The sequence below is a fragment of the Pyxicephalus adspersus genome, chromosome 5 (genome assembly GCF_032062135.1).
Source record: "Pyxicephalus adspersus chromosome 5, UCB_Pads_2.0, whole genome shotgun sequence".
In the NCBI taxonomy this organism is placed as follows: domain Eukaryota; kingdom Metazoa; phylum Chordata; class Amphibia; order Anura; family Pyxicephalidae; genus Pyxicephalus; species Pyxicephalus adspersus.
The window spans coordinates 12,055,319-12,079,847 of record NC_092862.1 but is presented as its reverse complement, the minus strand read 5'-3'; the positions used below and the strand labels follow the sequence as shown (position 1 = coordinate 12,079,847).

General features: G+C 38.2%; 1 protein-coding gene across 2 annotated transcripts in view; it reads right to left on the bottom strand.

The window, feature by feature from the left end:
- MTSS1 (MTSS I-BAR domain containing 1) overlaps positions 1-24,529 on the bottom strand; it is a gene marked incomplete in the record, with an annotated part of 108,556 nt that overhangs the window by 6,232 nt on the left and 77,795 nt on the right. The window contains 10 exon segments of one of the 2 annotated variants that reach the window (XM_072410657.1): positions 686-856; positions 2,437-2,556; positions 3,330-3,380; positions 4,490-4,700; positions 7,256-7,353; positions 8,281-8,388; positions 9,850-10,007; positions 13,364-13,438; positions 14,445-14,536; positions 16,128-16,212. In XM_072410657.1, the coding sequence (XP_072266758.1) occupies positions 686-856; positions 2,437-2,556; positions 3,330-3,380; positions 4,490-4,700; positions 7,256-7,353; positions 8,281-8,388; positions 9,850-10,007; positions 13,364-13,438; positions 14,445-14,536; positions 16,128-16,212 (1,169 nt within the window). 2 annotated transcript variants of the gene reach the window in all.

Genomic DNA, 24,529 nt, shown 5'->3' with positions numbered 1-24,529 from the left:
GTACAATGCCTACTGATGTCACCATAACACAAACTTTCTCAACCAGGGTTCCTTCATGGGTTGCTAGCAGGGGCAATGAGCAATTTGTGCCTCTCAGATCAGTTGTTACTGAAATCTTTTCTTAGGGCTGGGGCAGTTCTAAGATCCAGAGTGCATGGAGTGGGGCAGATCTAAGGTCTGAAGTGTATGGATTAGGGTAGTTCTAATATCTAAAGTAACCTTCACATCTTTAGTGGGGCAGATCCAAGGTCTGAAGTGCAAGGTCTGAAGTGCATGGACTGGGGCAGATCCAAGGTCTGAAGTGCATGGACTGGGGCAGATCCAAGGTCTGAAGTGCATGGACTGGGGCAGATGTAAGGTCCTGAAAAATGTTAAACTTCCTGACCACAGAAGTTTTTCATGACCTTTTCATTGAAAGGCAAATCCTGGCAATTCTTACATCTTCACTAACATCATTCAGTTGGTTTATTAAAATAACCTAATATAGGTCTTCTCTTATATACCATTTCAAAACACAGATGTATTCAAAAATTGGACAAAATGGTGAATTCAGTAGGATTGTACGGTGCTGAACTGCCAAAGATTACCAGAACGGTACAAATATTAGACACCACCAAGATTAGAAGACGACAGGAAACAGGAAATGAGATGCGAAGGACAAAAGCTGCACCACACAAACACGAACCTTCCAGGAAGGGACCTTAGACGATGGCAGTACGCCAGGACCAATGGTGTAATAGTGATAGTCAGGGTGAGCGGAGCTAGATCGGGTCCAGGGGCGAGATACTGGGTTCGGTAAATGGGTAAACTGGCCTGCCATGGGCAGATCACCATAGTGATGAAACCCATTAGACAGCTGGAGACAGACAACATGAAGGAAGGGAAAAAAACAAAACAGGGAACAAAACAAAATCAATATAAATGGCAAAAGTGATAAAAAATCAAGATGAGATTGATCCACCTCTAAACCTAGATATGGCAGCCATTTTGTAGACAGATACAAAAACAAGAAAAATTTAGGTGTTTCCATAGCAACCACATTCTACGTTTACTTTTTTACCGCAGGTTAGAGGGTGCGGTGGACACCCAACTAGCGCCAATGAACAGCCACGCTTCATTATTTTCACGACTCTATTTTTCCAAGGCCTAGTAATTCAATAAAGAGTGAAGATTTGAAATTAGTTGAAATGAACAGCTGAGCAAATTTGGGGTCCTCAGTAAAACGAGGCCAGCACAGACATTTTGGTAAATAATAAAATCACAAAAGTCATGCTGTATGTCCTGTGATTCACCATTGGAAGGCCAGAATATCTCAAATTTTGTTTTTGACTTCAATTGTAATATATTTGATAGGAACGTCTACTAAACTGGTCTGTTGAATGCAAAATCATCACCAGATCTGCTCGCTAGCACTAGGTCTAATACATGAGGCCCATTGAGGAACAATGACAACCATCTGCAGATGGTGACATCAGGCCCGTTTCATCAATTGCAATGTACTATGGAAAAAACGTATTAAAAATGATTATTTTAGCTCACAAAATGGCTGCCCTCACCTGGCAAGATGATGGATCTGTGCAAAATAAATAAAAAATATAATGAATGAACAAATAAAAATAACTGGATGGTCAACTGATATGTGATATAAAAAAACTAAATACAATTCAAATATGAAGTGTAAAGAACAAACTCTACAGACAAAATATATTTATAAAAATATATATTTAGCACCAATGGAGAATTGGAGAAATAGAGAATAGAGAAAGAAATTGCTGCAAAACCATACAATGATTTTTGTCACAATGATGTCACATTATGAACCTGTCAAATAAAAATTGAAATCAAACAAAATTAAAAAATGATAAATACATGAAATATCTAAAGTCCTGTGCAATCATATCCATGTTTATTAGTATGGTTTATACAAGGAAACCTGGGTTTATGACTAATTGGATCATATTTTTTATCCTACCCCTGGCGTCTTTTAGCCTTCTATATCATACAAAGTATTTACAGTGCTTAGTTACCCAAAGACTTTAAATACAGGACATATCTAAAACCATGTATAATTATCTCCATGTTTATAAGCATGGTTTATACAAGGGAACTTGTATTTCAGATTTACTGGTTCATATTTTTTTTTATCCTTCCCCGGCCTCTATATCATACAAAATACCTTTATACAGTGCTAGTCACTCCAAAGAGTATAAGTATAAAAAAATATATAAAATTCTGTACAATTGTTACTATGTTTATTTTTATGGTTTATACAAGGGAACCTGTGTTACTGATTTGAGGTTTGATTCTTAAATCAGTCAACCTGTAGAGAGGATTGAGATGAATTTGAACACAAAGTATCTGGGGGTACAACACTGCAATACTCAATGTGATCTTTGTGTTGTAGAACAGTTCGGAAGGCTGACAAACCATATTCACCTTGTCAGTGGAGGCCCACGCTCCCATGGTGGAACCCGAGCTAACCGACGTTGGAGAACTACACTCGCTGACTGACTGGCAGGTCTCGGATGCTTCAGAGGAGGCAGAGCTGGACGAATTCTGGAACAAAACATAATAGTAATGGATGAGCACAGGAAAACAGGACAGAAGCAGAAAAAACACCACTGTATTGAAATCAAAACTTTTTTTATATACATAAAATGTGCAATAGTTAGATCCTCTGTAGTCTTATTGCTGTTTTAGAACTTTCATTCTTATTACTGGTCCTGGGGACCATTGGTACCATGTTTTTTGAGAATGACAGCTAGAATGCTTGTATTCATTGTGAATAATATGATCGCAGCACCAACTAGTGGGAACAGTATGAATGACAGGTCCTTTAAACCAATGTATTGCTAGACATAACTTTAACTTTGATTTACAGAAAAGAAACATGCTTTTTTATATTATAATATTTTTACAACTTATAGCCCTCCAACCACTCCCCTTGATATTTCAGTGACAATCCCATATTAGGAGGCCGATAAATTTCCAGAATTTATAATACTCCCGCAGCCAGTATAATGTTAACAGACTGTACGCCCTGCTGGCTGTTAGTACCAGCTCTGATCCCAATACAAATATTAGTATAGTGCCAGCACATTACATAAAAACTGTCATAGACCTAACATTTTTTTAGTGCAAATCTCAGTACATTTTCCCATGTCCACTTTAAGTATCTCTCTAGTAACTTTTAGGTACATTTACCATAAAACAAACATTTTTATGTTGTAACACTTAAATACTGTGATTATAGATTGAAGACAGATTATTGTACAATTTAAGAAGGACCGGATATCATCCAGTCTGACCCCAGCTCACTGTATATGTACCTCTGGGATGTCATGCGACCAGACCATGGCTCCTGTCCTCAGGTTTGGATTCTATAATGAGAGGACAGTGATGACAAAACAGACACCAGATGGTGGAACTGCCAGTGTTCCTTACAGGCTCATGATGACGTGCGTTCTTTCCGAACGCTGATCAAACCCATGCATTTTAAAAGAGAACGCTGGGTCTGACCTGCTCTGACTGCACCTCCACAGGACACGTGGTGATTAAAGAAACAAGTGCAAAGTAAAGCAAATCAAAACAGCTTCTGAACTGCTGTGTGTATTGTATGGGGCAATGGAAAACAATGCCCGCCATCATGAGTCCTTATATTAACAATGATCAGTGACAGGTTTCTGTATTTACACTGTGCATTGTCATTTAATGAGCTGGCAGGATGGGCAGGTTGAGTCGTTGCTGCCTTCTATGGAGATCATATTAGCAAGCTTGTTGCTGGAAATTTGCTTGAGGTGTGAGAATGCTACTTTATTGTTACAGTGATTTTACCTCCCTGGTGGTTGTTGCTACCTCATTGGCAAGAGAAGAAATTGCATGTCGGCTAAACAGGGATCAATATCAAGGACAGCACATGGCACCAATTGTGTGAATGATCAAGGTCGTGTCTGTGCGGTTTACCTAGAAATCAGACCCTAGAAGCGACCAATTTACTATTTCTATTCTTTGGAGCTTGTGATACTATATACATAAGTGCCAAAACTGAGATTATTTAAATTTCAATATAAAAAAATTACATTTTAAATAGTGTCCAAAACTCCATTGGGTAGATTTTCCCTCATTTCCTGATACAGTATCAAAGGTAAAGCTAGGAAAGGGATTACAAGAAATTCTCCAAAAGGAAACAAATACAACAAGCCTTCTTTTTAGTAGGGTGGACAAAATTAAAGAAAGTTTACTGGGTCTTTTTGCGGTCTGTGCTCCTATTTTATATTTTCTTTTCTTGAAGTTGTCTGCGGGACAGGAAATAAAGGAAAAGTTTCTCTAACAAGGTCTCAGACAGCAATAAAATGCCACGTGTGGTCCAGACCCTTCCCTACCCTAACTTTGTGAGAACTGGAATGAAGACATATACAGCCTGATGTTGTTAGTATCATGACCTCTGACACATCACAGAATTACAATCACATGAACTTCAGACACTTACCTGGTTGACGGCCTCTGGCGGCATAGGGGACGGAGACTTTGACTGAAAAGCATCTTGGGAAATGAAGCCAGAATCATGGGAGGAGACGCTGGACAGCCTCATGGGCGCCTGCTGGGGCAGATTGGAGCTGCGATAGCGATAGTGTGAAGTGGGTGAGTGTGAGTGCGAGCCGCTCGACCTTGAGTCACTACTGTTAACGCTGTTCAGACTGCTGCGTGAGACAAAGGGGAAGGAGGAAGAGGAAAAGACAAGAGGGGGTAGCAAAATGTGGGGACAGAGGGGTGAGGGGAATGAAAAGAAAAAATAAAGGGAGAGGGAAAAAAGGAGAGGGGAAAAAAATCAAGCACCAAATTATAACTCCACAATTTCCAGCAAGCAGGCAGCAAGACTGACAAATCACACAGACACATAGTACAAGCATGGCAGTATCCCACGTTTCAGGCTGCTGGGGGAAGCTTCTTCAGGGACATCAGTGTAGCTTTCACAAACTGTGTTGTGGCCTAAGGAATTTTTGTATTATTAGAGATATTTTCATTACCTACAGCAATCAGAATCCAAGTGGCCTATTTATAAATGATTAGGTATTGCTATCCAGCATTTAACTGCACTACTCGCACCATGGCCTCATTCAGTGGTGTTTGTTTTTATATTTATATTCATTATTATATTTGTAATACGTATTAGGTACATACTTTACACTTTTCTGTATTTATTGACTGACAATGCACATTTGATATTCATTTTCTTAATCTAAGTTTTTTTATTAATGTATACCCAGGATATTAGGGAATATTTATATACAAAAAGCATACAGGAAGAAGTTGAGGGGTAAAATTTAAAAAAGCAGACGGAACCAAAAACACGCTTTCTGATGGGTTAAAACCTTGTGGCTTTTTAAACAAGTTCTGTGAACACAAGTGTGAATAGGGCCTACAAGTATTAACTCAACCACAAGGCGGTGCTGTAGTACGATAAACTGCAGCCCTGCACAGGATCGGAGCATTAGTAATAGCTTTAAGGATTTCATGTCACTAAAAAAAAACATTGATAAAGCAAATATTTTTGCTACATAGGCTATTCTGTAATTTAAGGGTGTTTAAGGTTTTACATTCAGACACTGCCAATTCCTAATATTGTCAAAAAACCTTTTATGTTATATGTCACATCCGTGGAATATGGTAAATTGGAGGAGTTTCGTCTTTGAAATCTAATTTCATTCAGTGCAATTGGCTGACTTCTAAGATAAAAATGAATTCCTGCTATTGGAGAATGATTTTTGTTCAGGTTCCATTGCAGTGGGATGCAGTCATTGCATCTTTACAATGCTTGGAATGTACTCGATGTATATTTGCACTTAAATACAACATCTGTAGGATACTGCTTGTACCAGATCCGTATATATCTCTTTCACAGCAGATATATACACAGTGTATGTGCACACAAAGATAAACACAAACTTGCTGGACTGTTCATGCTGCTGAAGTTCCCATCAGGGAGAAGACGCATTATTAGGAGAGACATGGGAAATACCTACCAGAATCATAACCGGGGGTTCAAAAACCATTCAATAGTCAGGCCAAAGACAGCATGCCATTACAACTGTTTCAGAGATCCAAAACAGTTTAAGGTGAATGCAAGGACATTAATTAATTTATTACACACAGGGATCTGTGTAACAAGCAGGGATATTCTTCTTATGCACATCTTTCTCTACAAAGACTAAATCATTCATAATGAGAGATTTTAGGAACAACCCCAACCCACCCTCACCATTGGAAAAGGCCAAGCATATGATTCTGAGTTTTCCATATAATGCAATAAAAAATGTGATGCTAGCAAGGCAATTGTGTGTCCTAAAGTCTAGTGGATTCTGCATCAAAAATACATAAAGACCATTCACCAATACTAGTAACAGCATTTTGCAGTGCTGTGGATTATCATAAGGTGGAAAAAATGGGCATAGACAATATTTTTCACGGCCCTGCACTGCATATAAGCTGCTAAGGAAATTGTGCAAGTGATAACTGGTGATGTTTAGATCCTTTAATATTGAATAACCATTAAACCCAAACTGTTTCGTTTTACTTTTATTATTCTGCACTGCAGAAGAATAAATTTAAAATACATTATATGGGCAAAAACATGTGGACCATCACACCTAAAAGAGCTTGCTGGGCACCTATTCCCACACTATAGACAGTAATATGAGATTGGCTGCCACTCTGGAGCTATACCTTCATCTACTCATATGGGGGGAATTTCAGTAGGATTTCAGGGATTTATGCCAATTCAGCCAAAACACCAATTGTATGGTCAAATACTAATGATTTTGGATGAGAAGACCTGGATAGAAATTGGAGAGGTGAAGTCAGGGTTCTGTGAAGGGCACTCAAACTTCTCTCCACCATATTCATTTTATTTTGGACCTGGCTTTGTACAAAGTTATGCTGGGACAAAAAAAAGCTTTTTCTAAACTGTGGAAAGCACACAACTGTCTTGGTAAATAACATAACACATAATGATTACTCTTCAATAGACAAGCCCAGTCATTTTGAGGGGAGTCCACAACTTTCATCCATATAAAGTAATGTATTTGGAATTGTCGGGTGGCCATTGCCATTCCTGGTTTGTTGGGGTCAAATAGCATCCCTAATAATGAATAGACATCTGTCTCCCCTTGAAGACTTTTATCTAAAAAGAATCTTTCAGATAAAATAGAATTAGCTTGTCATCAGTTGGCATCTTGTCATTTAAACCAAGACTTACCTGCAGACGCTAGATTTGCGAGACATGGTGGTGCTGGGAGAAGATGGAGGAGTCTGATAAGACCAGTTATAGTCTGAGCCCTTTAAATCATGGATCACCTGTTTGAAAATAAGAAATCAAAAATTAATTCAAGCTTATGGTGGGCGCAGAAATTTGACACGTCAGATGTTTGACACGCATATGAATATGTGGCTGTTAAGGGATTTGTAAATTCCCTCTTCACCCTTCGTACAACCTTGGCTTCACTTTTCACTCCAATTATGGGATAATAAACAAATCACAATGGTGGGATCAACCCTGTTCTTTTTTCACCTATCAGTTAGAATGGCACAAAGCTGTAGCATCTGATTGCCTTGTGCTGACCCTGCCTCTCTTGATTTGTGTCCTGCAGTGTGTAGGATTACATCAGGATGATAAATATGCATATTAAATACTATCTAGATACATTCCTGTGTCCTGTGCACACTTCCTGTTTTTTTTCAAGAAGAGTAGATACCTCTCTCAGTCCTTATAGTGTGACTACATGTCTGACAAGAGAAAACTGGGCAGGGCTGACACCGTTCAGTTCACAAAATAGCTGTGGGTGGTCAGACAACAACAGGACTTATTAGAAGCAAACTACAACAGGTATTGTTCTGTACTGGCAAGATCCTTTTGCAAGAAGGAATGCAATTCACCTCCAACTCACTTAGACAAATGAGTGTTAAAATAACTGAACATTATGCTTCATATATATTGACAACAATTTCTCTTTGTCTTTAACTACTGCCAAGGAAACCCATCATTGAACCCCATCAATTTGCATTGGGTTTGTTTTATTAAAGCTCTTCAAGACTGGAGAACATAGACTATCATGGGAGAACCTGTGTGATCCAGCAATAGTGGTATGGATTTCTTAAAAATCTTTTGCTATTAGTTGGGAAATGTTTTCATCCATGGACCAGATGCAGGTTCTCCCATGATAGTCTATCTTCTCCAGTCTAATAAATCATTCCTATTTTCTACCTTGCCATCTTTGTACCAACCTGCTCACTAGCAGAGGGTAACTTGTGTGGATCCATAGTAAGAGTCTTCAGATCTTCAGATATCGTCTGCAAATGAGTGATTTCTCCCAGCATGGAGATTTCTTCTTCCTGTTAAAGGAAAGGTAATTTTAAATATAAATGTAATGGAATTTATATTACTGCTTGTGGCCTGTCTTGAATAAGGATAACTGCTCATTTGAATATAAAGTTTGACATTAAGTTTCAGTGAATTTACCTTATCGTATACTGCATTCATTAAAATATTGTAATTTTACTTTTGATGCTGAGGTATACAATCACAAGGACCTGTACATCAATGGCTAGGGTTACACATATCATTTTCACATCTCTAACTACCAACATACTCCATGGCAGCCATCTAATTTTTAGTTCTCTTAGGTTAACATGCTACTTAAAGTGAATTTGTGCTCCGCCCTTTTGCAAGGGGAGGAAACAGGTTCAAGAACAAACTGAAGCAGAACACCAGGCATATAAAAATTAATTATTACAGCCCTGTATTTAATCAAAAATCATTAAAAGTAGTATAAGCCCCTTTATGTGATCTGTTATCAGGTTCTTTCAATCCCAAAACAGTTTAGCTCAGAATGGTGGAGGGAAAGCAGCACAAAGAGAGCCAATTAGTTGCACTGCAGTGCTCACATTTGCTTTAGAGCAGGGGTGTCAAACTCAAATACACAGTGGGCCAAAATTAAAAACTTAGACAAAGTCCAGGGCCAAACTTGAAACTGAAATAGCATCGCTAGTATAATTCCCTGCATCAAGAAAACAGTCCAATGCGGAGCTGAATGTTATGAGTGGCTGAAACTCCCTCTTCATTAAAATAGCACCACTACTACAATTTCCTGCGTCTAACAAACAGTCCAACATGGGGCCACACATAGGCAGAGAGGCCGCTGGTCTGTAGACGCGAGTGATGCCACTACTGCAATTCCTGGCATTACTTGCGTCTATAAAACAGCCCAATGCGGGGCCACGCATAGGCAGAGGTGGGAATAGTAGTAGCAGCGCTATTTCAATGCAGTGGCGGGTCAGCTGCAATTCATATTTAGGATTCAAAAAAAAGAACTTTGCTGGACAGAGTTTGACACCCATGCTTTAGCTTCTTAAGCTACCCAAATAAAAAGAGTTACAGGAAGGTGAGCTCATCAGTCTGCTGCTTCTCCTTTCATAATCCAATCATAAGCTGGAGGAGGGAGAAGACATGTAAAGTTTAACTTAACTACAGCAGATAAAATTCAGCTCTCCAGGTCTGCCATATTTAGGTATGTAAAACAATTTCTTTGTCTATTTAATTCTGTGTATTCAGCTGTTTGCTTCGAGTTCAGCTTTAAATCTCTCAGCAACAAGAGATGAAAATAGGAAAAGGCATCTTTAAAATAAATTCTCACATGCAATCAAATAAAAGCCATCACACTACTGTTCTTTTCCATTCTTTGTTAAATAAGTTCACATAGCGGAAGACATTGCTTCTCTGTTCTGCTCTCGTGAATGGAAAAATAGGATTACACGGTGCCTGTGTGCATAAATTTGAGCATGATGAGGACTTACGATGACAGGCCGAAGCATGGAGATAAAGGAGCAGAAGCGGCTGCGTTCTTCGATCAGGGCTTTCCTCACCGCCTGCTTCTCTGTCTCTTCCAGCAATAAATATTTATCATTGACATCCTGCAGGGCACTGTCCAGCTGAGGCTGAATGTCTCCTCTCCCTGCAAAGAACAATTTATATATAATAGACAGCAGTCAGATGGAGGAGTGTTATCAGACCATCCAAAACTTCTCACAAGTTATTGCCATGAACATACACAATAGGTACACCAAGGTGTGTTTTTGTCAACTGAGGGGGTTGCAGCAAGTAGCCCTAGTGATCATCATAAAGCAGAACTATATCTAAAAACTACAAGAATTTAGATCAGATGGGTTTTTTATTGCAGAAAGGCCAGGCAATGTGTTATCTCTAATAAAATAATCTTACTTGGCTGATTTGAATTTTTTAATTCCTCAGGACCAGGAGACCTTGCACATCCCCGGCAGCATATGCATATGGAAAAATTTGAAGGTGGAGGATGAGTAGGATGCACCCCATTGTGTTATCCCTGAACAAAGATTGCTAAACAGGACTGGGGGTCACGGATATGATTTTTACCTGATATGATCATGAATGTTCATCTCGGGTGACTATTATTTAGGTTTCTTTTAGTGTCTGCAGGTTCCTTTAGACTTCAGTATCTAATTGATTGCATTCAGTGACAATTATTGAATGTTTATTACCAGAAAAAAGTCTCATACTGAACAAGAGAATCAGTCATGGCTTGATTTGAGAAAAAAAATGTCAATGCTGAAAATTATAACTGTGAGGCTTTATTTGAGCTTTACTTTAAATGTCAGAAGACTCTTAAAGCTGACCGTTGTATTGTTATCTACCAGTTTCCATACAATCTTCCAACTCCAAATAGTACCTAGCAGTGGAAATTATTACTGTTATCCGTAGAAGCTCATGCTCCACATTCAATTGCCAGACAATGTCTGGATCTTAAACTCTGCAGAGTCGTAGACAACCCAGTTTAAAAGCAATGCATAATCTTTCTAATATATGAAATAAAATAAAATAATGTTTCTACTATAATTTTAGGTACATAAATTGAACCTATCTCCAGCCCTCTGGAGTGTAAGAAAAAGAAGACGCAATAAGACAATCATCTTGACAATAAGACAACATTAACTTTCATGTATGAAACATAATGTATGTAAGGAGGAGCCATATTTGCTCATTACATATGACATTCTCCTTTATGCTTTGCAATGCTAGACAAGTTGCAAGATGTGCTTTACTGGTTCTTCTCACAATTGAAATCTATAAGTTGGCCAACCTACTGAAAACAATGTATGGAACCTAAAATAATGACTCTAAGTAAATAATACAGTAACAATTTTAAATTATGCCCTTCTTAAATATGCTACATCAATTTCAGATCATCAGCATTGCAACCTAGGCATGACACTAGAACCTATTGTGTCCAGGAGGCCCAGATACAACCCCTCATGCTCGTACTAATATGGTGGGCAGCTGAATAGGTTTTAGCTGTGCACCAGCTTGTTACTGAAACAGGGGTAGATAATTGGTATTTGATTGACTAGAAGATTCCAGCACAGACAATACAAATGGAAGGCTATTTTGTGTCTATTGTAATCCTCATTGATGTCAATCAAGGGGGAAGGGGTTGGTGAAAAGGTTCTTACCTCCCTAGGGCACCATTTGGCATTAAGGAATCCTACACTGTAGTTCCCCTTTAAAACACACTTTCTACCTTACAGTTTGTGTTACATACTTTCCTTTCCTTGAACTATGTACAACTCTATAGGAATTAAAGAAGATATAAGAAAATAAAGGAAAAGCTTCTGACACTTTCCAAATATTCTCTCCTAGCATGCTTTGCTATCTTCTTCACTCTATAAAATAAAAATGGCTTGGAGGTGTAAATCCCTCCGGATCAATTATCCTAAGCTTTGATTGTCCTATCAGAGCAGAACTCCTTTTTCCTGTATATGTATGTTGATTTCACAAGAGACAACTGGGTGGATGAAAGTGTGTATAAAATTGGAGATAGACAAGCGATGGAAGGATTCTATTTAATTCAAATATCATGTAAACGGAGGGTGGAATTTATCTTCTCAGAACAAAAATAGAGAAGAAATTCCAATCCTAGAATAAGGCATATTCCTATACAAAGATATAGTTAAAGATATATATATATATATATATATATATTCACTGAACATAAGAATGGGACCTTATTATAAAGACACAAATTTGTTACAGTTACAATAGGGCCTTATTATAAGGAACAGAATGCTCTCCCATTGATTTTGCTTTCTGGTGAGCAGGCTTCTAAAACCCAAGAACAGACGTACCCTAAGGCCCCTATATTAATGACCGGAGGCTCTATTTAAGTGAACACATTTCTGATCGCCATGTTTGATGTAGTAAAAATAAGTGATTTTATGAAACGTTTGGTTTCTTTTGGAGAGACAAAATCCAATCTAACAAATGGCAGAGCAAATATTGGCAGTTTCTTCAGATTCGGAGTGTTCATACAATGGGGTTTGTGCAGTGTGAGAAGCAAACGCGGATCTCTTGTCACTAAACGCAGGCTGTAGTTGCCATGGAAACTACAAAACTCCCCTAGAATGCTATATGGAAGGATAATGACTTACTACACTGTTGTCTGTGTGAAGTCTGGAGGAGTGGAAATCAATACATAAAATCAACCACCTCAGGGTACAGCCAGCAGTATACAGAGGCCGGGTTATTAAACATATCCGGTAATATGAAGGACTCCCCTCTGCTGCCAATGAAGATTATTATTGTTTTCATACTGGAAATGAGTCCATAAATTCTAAAGCCCACCTGTAATTTGGTAATAAACATATTGTTGTAAAAAGGAGGAAGATGAATTCAGAAAAATTAATAAGTAGATTTTAGATGCAGACGGGGCCTCTTTTCTGCCCCACTCGGGCAACTTTCAACATTCATCACAGGCCATGTAAATATAACCTTATTAGAGCCATAGGTGAATGCATGGTATCAATAGGATGCAGGCTGCGTTACTTTGCCAGAAAAGCCCCTCCAATCTTGGTTTTATTCAATACTAATGGCTTAAATTTCCCAACTTTGGAACCAAGCTCTACTCGTTCTCCTCAAGCCCAAAGTGAGCACATCAGTGGCCAGTGAACTGTGAGGATATTGGATTGGGGATGGAGTGTGGAAAGGGGGAAAAAAACATGAACAGGGGTTAAGAGTGGACTGATGAAGCAGAGAAAGGAGGTGAAAAACACAGGGAAAGCATAGATAGAGGGGTGGAGATGACCATGTCATGGCTCTGCAACAAATGCTCAATAGGATTTTGGGCCTGCAGAAGGAAACAAAGCTTCTTCCTAGCAACTAACTTCTATAGATACAAATGTGTAAATTGAATGCACAATTAAACCCAATAATGCTTTGTTTTGGTTTCTTCCAATAATGTGGACAAAGGCCCTTCATTACAGAAATGGTGGAGGAACCTACCCTTCTTGGCCTTTTTCTGAAGTTTAAGAGTGTCAGATGACTTCTTCTTGATTTCCTGACGAGCCTTTTTGTATTCTGAAAAAACAAGGCAAATAATATTAATATATACAGCTAGCCTAAGGATTTATATTCTACTGCACATACATTGTCATTGAAAAACATGAATTTGCCATGGAAATGGGTATAATATAATGACTATTCTGCTTTCTTGCATGATCATATTGGCAATCCAGACTTCCACATGCCCATATTAAATATGCGTTGGTTTAATTCAGGTTGGATGATTTCATCAAATTTCTAATAACCAGCCTTTGTCCACAATAATATTTAGATCAGGCTATAGAGCAATAAAAGGCTTTGTTTTAATCTGAAGATTGGGCCTGAATTCCCATGGATTGGCAAACATACGTCCACTGTGGCCCCTCAACCACAGCTATCATTAACAAGCAGCGTATACCCACCTCTAGTTTGCCCAGGGACAAGTACTTATGCTCCAAATTAATAAGTATTAGGGTTAAGGTTGCAACTGTCCGCTATGGCTTACAGACAACTTAGTACATTTATTTTTCAAGAGGTCTGGAAAGCCAATTACAGGTACACTTTAAAGTGTATGCATAGCCAAGTCAATTTTTTTTTTAATTATTGGGTAGAATAGTGAGGGTTTAGACCTGTCAGGTCTGTTTCCCCACTGAGAAGAATCACACTCCCAACTGGACAGCTGTTCTGGAGATATCAAAGAGGAGATTTCCCCTGGCTTTAGAAAAAAACACAGCAAAACAAAAAAAAAACAAAAAAAAACACAGACATGGGTCCTAACAATAGCCTACTTAATCCAAAACTAAAGTAGGACATAATTTACATTTTATTGTGTCAAAGCAGAAGGGTGCTTTTTGTTAATATGGATGTGACTCAAAATGTGCTTTCAGGGGCCCATAGGGCAAAAATTCCCTGGTCACACCAATCTGAAAAAAAATGACCTGTGTGCTGCAGGTATCTTAAACATTTTCTGTATAAATAAAAAGCTCTTTTAATGGCAGATATACATTGGTTTGACCTTTTAATGAGTTCCGGTAATTGCTACCTTTAGCATGGTCCTTGTCGAGCTGATTAGCAACCTTCTTCCATTCCTCTACTTGCTCTTGCAGCGGATTGATCAGACAGTCAATCAGAGCGCTAGAATGAAAAATAAAACATAAAATGTCATCAGCCTGCAGCATTCCTTACAGCAACATCATCATTTAAAAAAGAACAAAAAACTGCATGATTAAATTTAGGGCAGGTAGGTAGGTAAATGTTTGCATAGGTTTTTGTCTTTTTCTGACAAGGTTGAAAAATACAGCAGCTCCAAAAATCAGTGATTCGGAAAAACCGTGTTCAAACATCTGAGCTTTGTCATGTTTGTAGAAAATGACAGGAATACAGCAACACAGAAAATGTAAATATTTAATTAAATGTTCAGTATTTTACATTTGATTTTTAATTATTTAAAATCTTGTGTATAATTTGTAATACAATTTCATCTGCAAAGCTGGGTGATCCAGCAAACCTGGAATTGATTTATTAAAAGTAATTTGCTATTTGTTAGCAAATGTTTTTAATCCTGGACCAGATCCATTCCTGGTTTGCTGGATCACCCAAGTTCACTGATGAAAGTGTATCCTCTCCAGCCTTGGAGAGCTTTAATAAATCAGGCCCCTTATTTCAACAGTTGATAAGCAGCAGAGAGATAAAATAATTATGCTAAGGTTGCGTACACACGTGCAATTTCTGTAGCTGGAAATGATCTTTAGTGGTCATTTCCAGCAACAAAAGCATGCCAGATGAATGGACAAGCATTGTACACGCAGCGCTGTTTTGTTCTATGGAGAGGGGAGGGAGGAGAATGAGCAAACGGCACTACATCTCCATTGCCTTGTACAGCAGCAGTTCACTGTCGATCATTAATGGATCCATCCCGAGATGAGACTGACCACTGGTATCAGACGAGAATCATTTTATGTGTGTACACAGTCTTGGTCTTTTATAACCCCATCTCTTGGTAAATCTAGGAAACTCTACATTTATTACACCTAATTCATCATTTATTAAAAATTTTAGAGCATACTTATGAAAACATAAACATTATATACAAGCCAAAAACAATGGCCACTGAGGGGAATCGTGAGGGTCAATCTGCCCCCGTTAAGACATAAAAACAATAAAAACTTGACATGGAGCCTCTTTGCTACTGTTTAAAATTAATTAAAAAAAGTTTTGGCTAAATATACTTTAAATTACATTGGATATACCGACTACTTGTAGTGCCTCCTGTTCCAAATGTTAAAGTAATAGGATCCTGTAAGGGCAGAAAATTGGAGCCTTTATTGGTGACTTTAAAGTATGTGCTTACCTAAAGAATTAAATCTATTCCATTCCCTTTCTCATTTAAGGTTCATTCATACCATGAGGAATCTAGTAGGGGTACAAGTATGGGGGTCTAGTAGAGTAAGTAATAATACTTACTCTAGCACTTGGTGCACAGGAATATTGAAGGCCCTCAAGTTCATTAGGTGCAATGCAGGGAATCAGTGCCCTCTGGTCCTGCATTGTATATAATGATGTATATAAAGGGGCAGACATGTAACCGGAGAACAGAAGCAGCTTCAGATGACTTGTCTTTACAATGGGAGTCAGCAGGACAAATAAACCGTACAAGACTTACAAGTCAGCACTATATACCGGTAAATACTGGTAAGAATTAAAATCAACATATACAGTGCCATACCTGGAAAACTGTCTCAGTTTAGACTCTATGCTACGATGTCTCATGCACATCCGGGTCAAAGCAGAACCAACTTCTCTTGTTGCCCCTGAAAAACAAAAGAGTTTAAATTGAAATAGAATACTATACACAAGTTCAGGGTAAGTAACACATTACCTACAGCCCAAAGGCTGGGTGGAGCTGATTCACACTCTGTTGTATAACCTGTTAACAATACTAGTAGTGAGATACTTACTACATTATAATATCCACTAATACATTAGAATTACCAGCTCTCCCTGATCACAGAAGTCATTACCTTTTCATTGAAAGGCAAATCCGGGTAATTCCTACATTTTCAACCCCTCATTTACTCTTCACTAACATCATTCAGTTGGTTTATTAAAATAACTTAATATAAGTCTTCTCCTATAACACAAAGAACACCATTTCAAAACACAGAGGTGTTTAACATTCCTGGAATTTTCTTTCCAGGGGTAAAAAAGGGATAAAGTTTCTTATCGCACTACTGCACACAAACAGAAGGAGGCACTGTTGCATCATCAAACAACACAACATCATCGCAGCACAGCAGACATGCCCACCAATTACCTGCTGTATGTCAAGTAACAAAGCCAAGGCATGTTCCTTGTATCAAATCCTATCATTAGGAAATAAAGTAGCAGACTGTACTGACAAAGGATTGTTATTGTGTTTATAATGTAGTATGCCAGCAAGTCTGCCAAAACAGCATGACGGAAAATTGGTTGTGACATGTCAAGAATAGGTTGTTATGGGTTATAATGTTCTGTCCAAGCCCAGAGCATTGAGCTTTGTAATTGTGAAATATTCTGCAGAAGCGTATTGCGTAATTCAGCGCACTGAAGGCAAACATTGTGCTTTAGGTGAGCATATATTTAGGGTTAATATAACATTTACATCACATTAGTCCATTAAATATGTAAGTAAGAGAGGCTCCAAGTCCTAAAGTTTGTTCTCTATCGGTGTGGTTTAGCTACCTCTGTGGATATCCATAAACTGGACCCAGTGGTAGGATTTGTGGACAGGTTTGGTAATTATAAATATAATCTAGATTAATGCTATAAGTAACATTATGGGAGATTGCATTCACTGGGCTCTATAAAAAATTTGGACGGGATCCACATCACTAGATGATGGTCTGAAGGTAATATGGTATTTTGCACATTTAGGAGACCAATGTTGCTGCAGGACACCCACCCACCACTATATCTTTACTTTACTCCCCTTCCACTCCAAATATCTGGAATTGACCTTTTATCAATACACCAAGGAAGCTGTCTACAGGACTAAGTGGTCAACCATCAGTCATCTTTCACCTGAAGGATTTGTAAAGTGCTTATTGAAGCTTAAAAAAGGCTAATGACATTCTCCATCCTTCAAGTGAAAGATGACTGATGGTTGACCACTTAATCCTGTAGGCACCTTCCTGGGTGAATTGGTAGAAGGTTACATACTCCCCCCAACATACAATTACCAAGTTGTTTTCTGAGGGATCTGGCAGAAGTGCACAAGGATATCAGTGGGATGGCTATTAAGATAACCTGTCACTTTCCTCAAAAGAGGTGAATGGTGGCCAAAGACAGTTGTTGATAAGCTTCCATAGGAACTTGGGTAGCCTCCAGATGTGTAATAGGCAGCTGGACCATATATTTACTATCTATATAAGAACCAAAGTAGTAAAAACAAGGAAAATATTAGTGAAATTTGGATTGGTGGTAATCTTACTTTTTGGAGAATATAATACTGCAATCTTGAATAATCTCCCATAATTCTCAGCATGTACGGTCAGTGATGATAGCAGGCTGTGTGTACAAACTGCTGAACAATGTTATTTTGTTATGTTCAGTGGAAACATTCTACCAGCAGCTGATTCAAGGAAAACAAAAATGCTCTTTGCACAGGTGTGATATGCTTATATAAGCTTCCATCTTTCTCATGAAAACAAACGTGCCTTAACGTGACTTTCCAGGTATTTTGTTTTCTTGCTCAACAAAACACTTCCCTCCAAGTGAACTTTTTATATATCTACTATATGTTTTGTAGATATTCACATAAGTTTTTTATGGTTCTTCCTAAACACTGTGCTATGTGGAAGGATTTACCTTCCAACCAGCCACCCAATGGTACACAGTGACAGTTTTAGAGTTTTAGACAACTATAAAGCAGGAACCCCACATGCACAGCATTCCAGCTGCCTGCACCCTTAAAAAACAAAGAAATAGAGAAAGAAAAGAGAGGTTTTTTGGCAATCATATGTAAATTGCCTTAATGGTGTACAAAGCAAAAGGCCACTTTCTTACATAGATTGGTGGTTAGTCAATACATTGGGTAAGTCATGCAATACGTCCCAACCAATGAGGAACTAGCTGGCTGGGTAGACACAGTTTCATTGCTGTACTAAATGGGTCACAAACTGTGTTTTGAAAACAGCATAAACATAGGGTAAGCGAGAGGTCTCAGTCTTGACGCGTTTCACCCACTTGGCTTCTTTAAGGGATTGCGAGAACCAACAAGCAAGCAGCTGATGTCAGAGTAAGTTAGCTTGATTATGGAGGGGGGTTCCTTTATGGTTGTACAGTGGTAACCATGAATGTCTGTTATTGGAGTTAATAAACCCGATAGAGAAAGGATGTTGTGTCTCATTGAAGTTTTACTAGTAAAAGAGCAATAAAGTCCCCAAAACCAGCCCTGGTTGTAAGACAAATGTTTATAAGTATAACAACCTTACAATGGGCTTTATTGTTAAGGATGCCTAAACTTGTTCCTCCAACTCTGCACAGCTTTCTAAGAAAAGTGGAGAGCCAACCATGTAGGTAGAAGGATGGGAATCCTGTGAATTCCTGCACAATACTAGTGCTTTTGTTGCAAAGAAGAGAAATTTGATGGGATTAGGGCAGGTAGTATAAAAAATTTAATATAAAAAGTTTAATTTAAGGGACTTGCAACAGTTATAAATGAATTTGGAAAAGTTTACTGTGAACTTTTACACAACAGGCAAACTTTTGAGGTCATAAAAAGGGAAGTTTGTGCCTCCACCCATATGGCGATGTTGACAATTACAGGCTTCTGTCTAAAATGAAATGCACCGACCACAAAAGAGTGGATTGCTTTGGTTTGTGTAATTGACAGGTGGGCAGAGGCAGTCTATAAAAAAAGTTAAAGGATGAAGAAATCTTGAAATTACAGGGCCTGTGGCAAAACTCCCTTGGCAGAGAAGTCTAGGAGAAGAGAAATGCCAGGACAGCCGGGGTCAGCCTAGGGCACCTCTCGAGCGGTGACAGGGGAATTTACAGAGATTAGGAAATTAAACTAACGAGGATGAAATGTTTAACAAATGCCGTGCTAGAATTGGGCAACAAGAAAGCAGATATTTTGACAGAATTTGTCACACTCCAGCTGCTGCAGTTACCAAAAGAGATATTAATCTCCTACCTTGTAACAGCCCCCGAGCCCTCCGTTATATCAACACTGGCACCATGACGCACGTTGTAGGTGGCCTGATTAAGAAACGCTATGCTCTTGATTTACTTAGGGGAAGAATACGTTCTATATACAATTTTTTTTAAACCAATTGCTTAACATTGCTTTGTTCATCCCCTATCATAATTTGCAGGACCACCAGGAGTCCAAATTGTCATATATAAAGGATCCATTAACATTTACAATAACAAGATAAATAACATGAGCAAAAGTTTCCATACCTTAATTGAACTGGATTTATATTTGCTATCTACTCATTGTTCATAATTATCCCTATTTTTTAATGTTAAAGGTTGCAGACTTTCTATAAAAAAGGTATTTTTTCTACAACAAACATTTTTCCTTTTTAGTTTTAAATAAAGATTGAAATAGTTACATACCCTAATTATTTATTTTTTTGTGCGGTCTATGTCTTTGTGAGATTTTTCCTTCACTTGCTGTTCCAGAGACACAACAGGGTATGACAAAATCTATTATTGGAACAGTTACATCGCTTATTGGATGTATAGTATTTAACCCATACATAAAAAGGTGGCCGAAGCATCAGTCTGAACCTTACCCCATTAATTATCATTTATAAGAAATTATAAAGCTCAGTATTCTCTCCAGAATTATTTTTAAGATGGATGGGGAAGAAGCTGTAGGTGGGTGGCTGCCTGTGTATTGTGACCCAAGTTTTCAGTAAACACCCAAAAACAGAGGATTGGTTACTGAAAAGTACCTGTTGCTAAAAGGGGCCGGGGAGAACACTATAACTATTAATATTATATGGTTAATATAATATAATATGACAAAACAACCAATACACAGCATTGTTTAGAGATCTGAATAGGTTAATATTCGGCAGCTACTTGTTGGCCATATTTTTAAACACAGAAAGTTTAAAACTTCACAATGGGTCCTTGGCATGGAGAACATTTGACCTTCTCAAGCACCTGACTCAAACTTGATTTCCCAAAACACAAGATTACTATCAACAATATGAAGCAGTGGGGATGTATTGGTGCATGACAGCTACACTTGGATGAAAAGACAAGGTGAAAAAAAATCACCTGTATGTATTTCATGGCTTTATTTTGATTTTTGGACTTATTATACCACTCATATGCCAAAGTCATTAGGGCAATATGTATGAAGCTCATATTGAAAAGCATGATAGCCTTGTGTTTCAAGCCATGCATGAGCAGACATACATGTACAGGGCCTGATTTAATAAAGAAAAGAGGAGGAGACAGACTATTATGGCATAACCTGGTTGATCCAGGAAACCTGGATATGGATTTCCCAAAAATATTTTGCCATTATTTTGCAAATGTTTTTAATTCTAAACCAGATTCATTCTAGGTTTTGCTGGATCACCCAGGTTCTCCCCTTTATATGTTTATCCTCTACTGTCTTGGAGAGCTTTAATAAGCCATACCCAATGGGGGATGCTAGTCAAAGTACAGTGGACAGCATTAAAGGAGCAACTGTTTGTATTTTTCACTAGGTCAGCCAGCTGTGTCTTGATGGATCCCCACACCACACTAACCTAATGGAAGACATTTTTATTTCCGTTAATCCCCAAAGCTTTCATATAAGTCATTCATGAATGCTAGCAAATGCTCTTTTACATATACCAGTTTGAAACTGATGCTTAGAGCTCCATTAATAACTACAGCAGCAGTAAAAGCTGATTACCCGTGTCCTAATGTCTTCTACTGTCTGGTCCTCTAAGGTCTTGGTCACACTGCAGTAAGACTACACTAAGAGATTTGACTGTGCCATGACTTAATCCTTGTGTTATTTAACGCTAGGTAGGGATAGAATAGAGGAGGGGGTGAACAGATGAACAGAAGCTGGATCAGATCACGCAGTTCAACCAGGACATATTAATGAAATGTTGAATCAAGGATGGCACACGTCATACAATCTCTAACACCAGGCACTGCCTATGACATCTGCACAAAACGGCCTTCATATTTCCCCTGTCAAAAGTTTTAGAGTAATTAAAATAGACTAGCATGTGCAAATGTCCTTGTTTTTGGCAATTAAAAGGCACCAGTATTAGAAGCAATGAAAAGCTTAATTAATAACTAGAACTAAGTACTGCAATACCAAGAAACCAGATGGCCACTTTCATTTTGTAGACCAGGCTACAAACATGTTTCTTGGAATTGGACGAAGACTGCAGCATGTTATTGAATAAAGCCAAATTATCTATGCTGTACAGCTTCTCATCCATTACGGCATGCAGGCCCCCTTAGGCTGCGTGTATGAGGTTACCATGACGACTATTGCGGCACAGGCCGATAGGATACGCTCCGTCTTTACATCAGGCACATCCAATTGAAATGGAACTGTGGACCAAATTAAGTAGAATAAATCCAAAAGGGGCCACATTGTGGGTTACGCTATAGAAATCCCCCCTAAAAACGCTACAGCACTTTGACAATTAACATAACAATAATTGCACAATTTTATTCCAAAGAAAGAAAAATCAAAAGATTTTTTCTTTAATAAAATATTCAATAGCAATAATTTTATAAGAAAGCATAACTTTTATTAGCTATAGAATAGCCAAAGCTATGGTCAATTTAATCTGTGTCTATCTGAACTTCAAAGTTATGGGTTTGATCACATGGACGGTTGTGGGTTCCAAAAGTTTACTTAAGGCAGCTTTTTAAGCATATGAATGACATTGTAGAAAATTTTAAGACAGAGTAGTACAAACAATATTTTATGCCTTCACTTCTTATGCATCTTTAGTTCCTGTGCAAGACAATAGCAATGCAAGAAAACATCTTCTGCAGTTGATGGACACCAGGAAATGCCTCTCAAAACCACCTGCACGTGCCACTGGATACCAAGTAGTTGAAATAGGGGAGCTGGTAGGCAGTAATCAGAACACAAATAGACTGTCAATGTGAACTATTTCTGAGTAAGATAAAACACATCCCAGGGATATAAAAAAAAAAATGTGCAAAGTATTCCAGTTCATTGTATTTTGAAAGCACCCCACAGCTTGTGTACAAAAGTTCACTTCCACCAGAGTGTTCCAGAGAAGAAAAAGAAAAAAAAAAGATCACCAAATTTAAAGCTACGTACACACGGCAGATTTTTATCGCCCGATAATCGGCATCGGCGAAAATCTTCCGTGTGTACAGTCGGTGTCGTCCATCGTCCGGACGACCGACCTGCCGGATCCACGGACGATGGACGACAGCCGATCGTAATGAAAGGGAAGGGGAGAGCGCGCAGCAGGGTGCCGCTCCGTCGCTCTCCCCCCTCCCCTCTCCATAGAGCATGAACGGTGCTGTATGTACAGCATCGTTCATGCATCTTGCAGCCCCTTGTCGTTGGAAAGGATCGTGAAAGATCCTTTCCAACGACAAAAATTGCAAGTGTGTACGCAGCTTTAGACTTTGCAAATCCTTTGTTTTTATGAACATGTATTGATTTTAGCTCAAATTTAGTTTCAAAATAGCCAAAACAAACTATAATGGTCAAAAGAAGGAAGGTAAGGGCCACATATGTCTACCTTACCAAACTTAGTTTACAAAATGTATGACATGGAAGTGAAATTATTAACAGGAAAGTAAACTAATAAGGATCATAAAGGACCCTAAACGTGAGGAATGATTATTTAAATTTATTTAATTTCATTTAAATTTATATCTTGTGTAAATAAATTGTAAACTCATTTCACGTCAAGGTCACCAGAAAAGACCTGATTGCAACTGAAGGAAAAGAGGTTTAACTGGTATACACGCAAATGCTTCATTTCTGTAAGAGCTTGAAAATTTTGATAAATATACAATAGTAACTTTTTCATGACTATGAAGGTAGTTATGGAGGGATAGATTTCTAAAAGCCCAAACAACTATAGCTACATTCACAGGAAATAAAGTTGGAAAACATAGATTTAGGGCAGCCTTTCTGTGCCTTTTTACTCCTGAATAACCCTTGAAATAATTTTCAGGTCTTGGAAAATCCTTGAAAAAAATAATTTATTGGGGGTCAGTGGGTAAAATTCTCTCAAACTGGTGGTCAGTGGAAATAATGCCCCTCTACAGTGTTGGCTAGAATACCACTATTATAGACAACTAAAAACATTAAGAGTCATGCAGCTGGTTTTATCATTTTATCAAGTGGCCCAATAACTATGCAGGTATCATTAAATAGAAGGCAAATTTAACTAGCAAGCTCTGGAGGACACCCTGGGGCTCCAAAGAACCTTGTTTGAGAATGCCTAACCCTGGGTTTGAAAAGTCTTGCGAAGTTGCATGGCAAAAATATGTAAACATTTATGTAACAAACAAGCAATTAACCATCGATACCCATTTTGTATGTTAAGTAATGTTTTATGTAAACCTGTACCCATGGTAGGGTTGCCAAAGGCAAAAATAAAAAAAAAAAAAAAAGACCTAAATTCTAGTACTAATACTTCTGTATCCTATTCTATTAACTTCCTCAGAGGTTTTCCTATTCTGTTTCAACTTCTGAAAACTGACTTTGTTGATTGGCTGGAGGAGCGAACAGCACTAGGATTTTCGAGTACACACCATCCTAAGACGGACAACTTCAAGAGCCAAATAGCAAAATGCATGAGTTGGAGGTATTGAGGCCAAAACAGACTATTTGACTTTGAGTCCTTATTTGACTACAAGCTACATGATCATAAATGCAAACCTTTTCAGGGCTTGTTTTACATCTCTGCCTGTGAATTCAAAACTTTCCAATTACAGAGTCAAGGGAACTGACCTGGAAATAGAAAGAAATGGGCCTACAGAATATATTCCTTTATCTTATTTGTATGACTACATGCCTGAACGAAAAGGCTTTCATAAAAACTTACAACTGTAAATGGTACCGTCTATGATTTTCTATACATCTATAGACTAACAAAAAATATGTTTCTCGCA